Source organism: Cyprinodon variegatus, unplaced genomic scaffold (assembly GCF_000732505.1).
Source record: "Cyprinodon variegatus isolate N-32 unplaced genomic scaffold, C_variegatus-1.0 Scaffold187, whole genome shotgun sequence".
Classification (NCBI taxonomy): domain Eukaryota; kingdom Metazoa; phylum Chordata; class Actinopteri; order Cyprinodontiformes; family Cyprinodontidae; genus Cyprinodon; species Cyprinodon variegatus.
Window position 1 is genome coordinate 140,850 of NW_015150640.1, and position 6,875 is coordinate 147,724.

At 36.1% G+C, this 6,875-nt stretch overlaps 1 protein-coding gene across 1 annotated transcript; it reads right to left on the reverse strand.

The window, feature by feature from the left end:
* Positions 1–1,434: 1,434 nt before the first annotated feature.
* ptger3 (prostaglandin E receptor 3) lies at positions 1,435–5,820 on the reverse strand. The gene is made up of 2 exons (XM_015379218.1): positions 4,956–5,820; positions 1,435–2,594 (listed from the first exon to the last, which is right to left on the reverse strand). The coding sequence occupies exons 1-2, from the start codon at positions 5,763–5,765 to the stop codon at positions 2,262–2,264; spliced, it is 1,143 nt and encodes a 380-aa protein (XP_015234704.1). The 5' UTR covers positions 5,766–5,820; the 3' UTR covers positions 1,435–2,261.
* Positions 5,821–6,875: the final 1,055 nt, after the last annotated feature.

The window sequence follows — 6,875 nt, forward strand, 5'->3', positions numbered from 1 at the left end:
GCTCTGTAAAGCTTAATATGCTGTATCATCTGTAATCTAATGTATTTGTGAAATTCAAGTAGATCCAATTCGGGATTTTTAAGTTGGGTTCCATTCTACTAAAAAGCTGTAAATACCTTACCTGCAGTACCTATTTTGCCTTAATTTTGTATCAATTCAGCTTTCTTAGATTTATACTGAAGTTACCAGCAAGCTCAGGGCTCTAAAACACAATACATGGGATTCCAAGAACAACAACAGTTTTTAGTTTTGTTTCTGTAAGTCATTAGATCCCAAATTATATCTAAATCTCTACATCTATATTTTGATGAGATATTAGTGAATACTGATAATTAGATAATCAAGAAATATAACATACTGTTTAAATGACAGGGGTAAAAATCATTTTTGGCTTGAATATATCTAATCTATTAGGCAGGGGCTCATAAGGGTGATCAGGTCCCTTTCTTTTTAAATTTAAACTTCATTGGGAGGCTAGATGGGCCAAGACTACTACCTCAGCAACGTTTTCAAAAGTATCATAGTTTTTTATGGAAAAGCTATTTTACTGAATGTTAAACGTGTTTCTAGTGCTTGGTTATTCATGCAGAAACTGATATCACCTGTGAGGATAATGTAGTGATTCCAAACCTTAGTAAAAATCTACAAACAACACTAACTTATTCCCTTGTACAGTTTTTTTGCGTATTACACAAATTCTTTGCTTATTCCGTTTTTTTTTCACAGAAAAAAAAACTGCAAGTGCAACTCCTCCAAGCTATTTTTTAAATTTAATTATGGTGTAATTTTTGTGATGTAATAATGACCATCAAATGCAAACGTGACCGTGGTTTAAAAAGTATGCAGAATAAGGTTTGCATAAACAGCTATAAATGCATTGGGACTAATGTTGCTTTAATATGTTTAGAGTTTAATTCATCTTTGGCCATGTCTGAGCAAGCTGTTAACTTTACTTGCAAACCCAAACAGAGTTGTACTCAACATACTACCTAACGCAAGAACTTAAAGGTATAGTGGAGGATTTTCCTGAATTTTTGAAAAGACCCGCCTTCTCTTAAAAAAATAAAATAAAAAATGCACATGCACAACCCTGTACTTTCTCCTGAGAGAGAACGACTATTAAACATGTGCGAGAGCATGCATGAGCCCATTTCTCCTCATGCACACTCTCTTTAAAGGTTGCTTTTTGCTTCACTCATACAACCTTGCTTTCCAAAATAAAATGATCTATTTCTCCTCTAGGTTAGACTCACCATCGGTAAGTGAAAATGGGGACGAGCACGAAGGACCACCTTATGTAAACATATCACCAGAATGATTCACAATTTAGATGACCACTTATTTTAATGATCCACCCAGAAAAAGAACTTCCACCACTATACCTTTAATTTAAAAATCTAAACTAAAAACTGTAACTTGATGTTAACTCCTTGATTAAACTAAAGTAGAGCTAATAAGTAGATAGGAATCAGCAACAGTTCCATAAAGGTGATTTTGTGCTATGACATCATAATGCTAGTCAGCTCGTTCCTTCACAAGTCATTAATTTATTACTAATTAGTTTTGTGGTCTTTTAAATAAATACAGCAGAGAATTCATTTTATGGTCAGAATGAAGCCTGTCAAAAACACTTCACATTTCTTAGTGCCTAGCTGGTGGTCAAGAATTGTGATGTGGATGGTAAAAGTTAGTAACAAGTACAACCCAGCAGGTAGCATCATCAGCACAAAATTGTACAGACACTAATAAATACATTTATTTAATATTTCGATCTAGTTTATAACATATATGTTCTTTAAATAATCACGGTTTGTTTTTTTAAGCAAGATGCCTATGTCTCACAGGAGAGAAAGCAGCATATCTAAGCAATTTTCCCATATTTTTCTTCATTAAAAAAATACATTCAATAGTCTTCTTGAATCAATCCATGGCTTCACAAGATAAATGAGCTGTCAGTTAGAAGTAATCCTCGTTCAGATATTGCATCTGTCACAAGCTTATATGAACTCTGGCCAAGTGAGAGCTCTGGCTGAGTTAACGATATGGCAGTCATGCATCCACATGCTTGTTTGGTACTCTTCAACAAAATGGGTTTTAAACAAAGTAGATTCTAATACCTGTACTAGTGGCTCAGCTGTATCCCATGTCAATAAGTTCTTGTGTAAAAAAGTATCCATTCACTTGCTTTCTTTTTACTCCCATAGTTCTGAAAGCATTTTTACCTGTAGTCCTTCGGTAAGAAATTGCTGACAGATGCCGACTTAGCTGCTTGGTGATTTACAAATGCTGTTGCCATCTTGATTGTGTTTGTTTTTGTTGAGGGCATCCATTGCTGTCTGTGTTTCCTTCTGATCTTCCATGGAGCAATTGGAGACGGCATTAGCCATGATGCAGAACTTTCGCAGGAGGATCTCCCTCAGGAGCAAATAGACCCATGGGTCCAGGATTTGGTTGAGGGAGGCCAAACGTATCGCGGGTAGAAAGAAGTCACAGTCTAGATTTGTAACTTTGTTCTGGATGTTGCTTGTTTTTTTGTATGCTGAATTACATTCTTCTGAGGATACTTGGCTGTAGATCATCCTCAGCAACATTCCCTAAGAGGACATAATGACACATTTTAGTATATAAAAAGGGCACAGATGGGGAGAAGTGCTCTTTGGCTAAGGGAAACCATGTACGTAATGTATAACTTGAATCTTTTCCAACTGATACCTAAAAGTACAAAAGGTTTAAAACTTTTACAGACAGTGAACCCTTTTTTTCCTCAAAGCACATTGGCTTTTATCATTATCCTTGATATGGCTGACAATGCATGACCTTATAACAGAGCATGAAACAGGAATCCTAAGTGGATTAGTATTTAATATGAAATGTTTTTTTTCCTCAATATTAGATCTGGGTTTTGGTTTGACTTTATAATTAGACAAAGTAAAAAAAAATAAAAGAAAAAAAAGTAAAAGAAAATAAGATAAAAGTACTTAAAACACAACAAACAGATATGTGGAAAAAAGTAGTGCTAAAGTAGCATTACCCTTTACATATGTTATTTTATGGCCACAAAACAGTGCAAAATTATAAAGTTGATGAAAAATTTAACACTTTCTTTCCCTGACAAATAAAAAAAAGAAGTGGGTTATGCATATTTATTCAGCCCTCCTGAGTCATCTATTAAAAACTGATTTAATAAGCAATTTTAACCCCTCGAGTTTCGTCTAGTATGTCTCTAGTGAACAGCACTCTTCAAGTTGCGTCTTTGAGTCGTTTTATTAAATTGAAATGCTTTGATCTAAACTGCTCAATTCTGGCCCCACCTTTTCGTTTAAACTCTGTTCTGCTAGAACGTGAAGCTCTATAGTATTTAGCTTTATACATCTTCAGATTTGATGTGATCTTTCACTGTTGAAGAAAGCTACCTCTACACCATGACTTTACCACCAGGATGTTTCAATTAATAAACTCAGACAATAGTAGTTTTATTAGTTGGCAATTGTTCCCCTTACCTGCCTTGTTTTTCTTTATTATTATGCAGTTTGTTATTTAATGTTCCCTTAACAAAATTGCACTAACACTTAGATTAAACTAAACTTAGGTATAGTTGTTATTCAGCCACACTGGATTTTATTTAAGGGCATCAGAATAGAAGAGCCCAAATACAAACAACCAACACATTTCACATTTTTACTAGTGAACAATTTTTGGATGCTTGCCTCATTTACCTTCTATGTGATTATGCAGATTATTTGCAAATCTTTAACATACATTCCTGAAAACTTGTACTGAAATGTCTGTTTGCACTATAAAAAAGATGTCCAAATGCCAAATATTTTGCAAATCGATTAATCTGTCGATTATTTATTTGATTAATTGATTAGTACGGTAATCAGATAACCAAAGGTTCCTTAAAGAAGATTTTTTAGGAAATTAAAGGGGAACAACATATTTTTTTTTTACATTGGGACCTTGATTTTACATTATTACATCATGTTCTTCTCACCCATATGAGTTGTGTGTCATTTGGAGCTGTTCTGAAGATATTTGGTTAGGTTGTATCCAAGTAACGTCTTCCAATGGGCAACGAGTTGAAGGAACAAACTAAACTGTTCGTAATTTATCGATTATGGTACGCCAGCATTCATAACATGTAGGTGAATCACTGACCCCCAGACATCCACGGTTATATTTTTTATATTTCTGTTTTTTAAAACAAAGCGGAGTCAGTGATTCACCTACATGTTATGAATGCTGGCGTACCATAAATGATCAATTATGAACAGTTAAGTTTCTGCCTTCAACTCGTTGCCCATAGGAAGACGTTACTCGGATGTAACCTAACGGAATATCTTCAGAACAGCTTCAAATGACACAAAACTCATATGGGTGAGTAGAACATGATGTAATAACGTAAAATCAAGGACCTAATGTAAAAAGACGGTGTTCCCCTTTGAACAAGGTGAACCCAAAACGCCAACTTGAGGAATTCTGGGTAGAGCATATTGACAGACAAATTATTACTGTTTTTTTATGAATCTTAAATGCAAAATATTTTATTTTTATTTTTTTACAACCTTGGTATAATTGCTGCTCTAACTGAGTCGCTCTTTCAGCTAAAGGCATATTTTAGAGTCTCTATAATCCAGTAAACAATTACTCGATTACTGAATTAGTTGACAATTATTTTAATAATCGATTAATCCGATTAGTTGTTTCAGACCTAGTCCAAAGTATATGAATGATTTTATAAGGCTCTATAGCTAAGTTAGTCTACCAATAATCTGCTTTTTTAAACAAATAACAGTTTTTTTTATTTAAATTGCCCTTTAATGACTGTGCTTTATAGGTCTATTGGGTAAAACAAATGAAAAACTTAAACTGTCCTATAGAATAATTGTGAAAAGTCGTGAAAAAAAGAAATAATTCATTTAATAGAGAAGCATAAAGTCACCTGAGATACATACCAATAGAGGAGACCAGCAAATAATCTGAACGCACATGATCCCTAACAGCTGGATGACTGTCTCTGTAGTAAGACGCTCCCAGTGCTTGGAAGATTGGGAAGCACCAGTCTTTGTTTTACATCGGATGATCAAGCCGCGGATAGTCATCACATTGCAGCAGAGCGTCACAAGTAGAGAGGAAACCCCAAGAAAAGCGAACGTGTAGGCAAAGAAGCCATTGCCAGGAGCCTCACTCTTGCCTGTCCTGATGAAGCACCAGGTGCCCGGCCACTGCTCCGTGTATTCTCCGATCCCCGCGACGGGCAACAAAGCAAAGAGGAACCCAGCACACCATATGGCAACCAGGGACTGCTTAGTGATACTTGTCTTCATGTGATTAGAGTACCAGTGAGGGTTTGTTATCGCCATGGCCCTTTCCGTGGCCATGGCGCTTGCCAAAAACAGAGCGCAGAGCCCGAAAGTTGTCATGCAGACGCCGAAGTATGCGCACAGGTTCCCGGAGGTGTCGATCATAGACAGCCTCTGATCAGCCAGGTAGACTGAGATCACTACCGGACTGGTCAAAAGCTGCCCGAACAGATCCGTCAAAGCCAGAGATCCGATAAAAAGTAAGAACGATTTTTTCCTTCGGTTTTCCTTTTTCCCGTAAGATGTGTAGACCAGGATAAGAGCTAAAGAGTTGCCAACGACGCCAGTGACCATCATGGTTATTGGAAATCCTACAGATACTACATTCCCACAGTTCGGGATGGAAAGGTTGCTGCACCCAGTATCTCTGGCGGTCATTTTCGTGGCTTCCGGAATGTCCATGGTAATTATTTAGGGATGAATAATCTTAAATTGTGCGGATATCCAGTCTGAATCCTCGCAGCATCTTCCTGCGCTCCCAGCTCCTCTCTGAGCGCGGTGCGTAAAGGCGCATGGAGGCTGCGAGCTGGAGGCGGGACTACTTTCCATCAAGGACAAGCAGGGGGCTGACACTATCAACAAATAGAAATTAATAACTCAAGTCCTCATTTTGGCTTTCTGGTGAAGCTGGGCTCTCAAGAAACATGATTACAGAGAAATTAAAAACAGATGAAAATTTGGGATTAATATGCCTACCTGCTATTTAACCATTTCTCGGGAACTCAGTGAAATACTTTGGAAATGCAAATTTCAAGCCAATAGTGTTATTGCAATCCAGGACAAGATCTTATTACCTTTATAATACAAAAAAAATATGGATATTTTGATGGCAAAGATTAATGTCAACTTGCCCCAATATATTACTAACAAAAAAAAAAAAAAACACTCAGAGTGAAAGAAACACAATTTTTGGGGGGTACAACAAAACCTTAGAGGCATCAATGCTGATACTGACACATCTTTTAGTTTATAAACCTGAATATAATCGTTTACTAGGCTTATTAATTTTTTTTACTTTACTTTTCAACTTTTCAATTAGCTTTTTACCTTTTTCTTGACTGAACTTTTTTTCCCCAACTTAATTTACAGTAGACAATATATAATTCAAGGGCTCATCTAATTGGTCAAATGCCATTATAAGATGTAAAGCCATCTTTGCTGAATGGCTGGATATAGATCTTGTGCTTCTAGACCTCACTAAGGGATGGGGGGGGCTACATTTCTAATGGGGTATGCAAGGGATCAAAACCAGTAACTTGCCCTTTAAAGGGTTAAATGAAATATAAATTTAAAAAAAAATACACCCCCCATAGCTTTAATGCAAAAATAGGATAGATTTCGAATTGCTATTGTTTTATGTTAGTTTCATAATTATTTCTCCCATGGCGATGAAAATAGAAAAACGTTTTTTTTTTTTTTTTTTTAAGAATTCAATAGCATAAAGTTTATGAACCGTAGGCTACATGTGTTTTTTTTTTACATTAATGCATGTTTTCAGCATGGCTTGGAGGT

What these genes read in the sequence shown, in the direction of transcription:
- ptger3 (XM_015379218.1), bottom strand. Translation starts at nt 5,765, where the DNA reads ATGGACATTCCGGAAGCCACGAAAATGACCGCCAGAGATACTGGGTGC. An exon ending in TTTGCTGGTCTCCTCTATTG is followed by an intron (nt 2,595 to 4,955) that starts GTATGTATCTCA and finishes ATGTCCTCTTAG; the next exon opens with GGAATGTTGCTGAGGATGAT.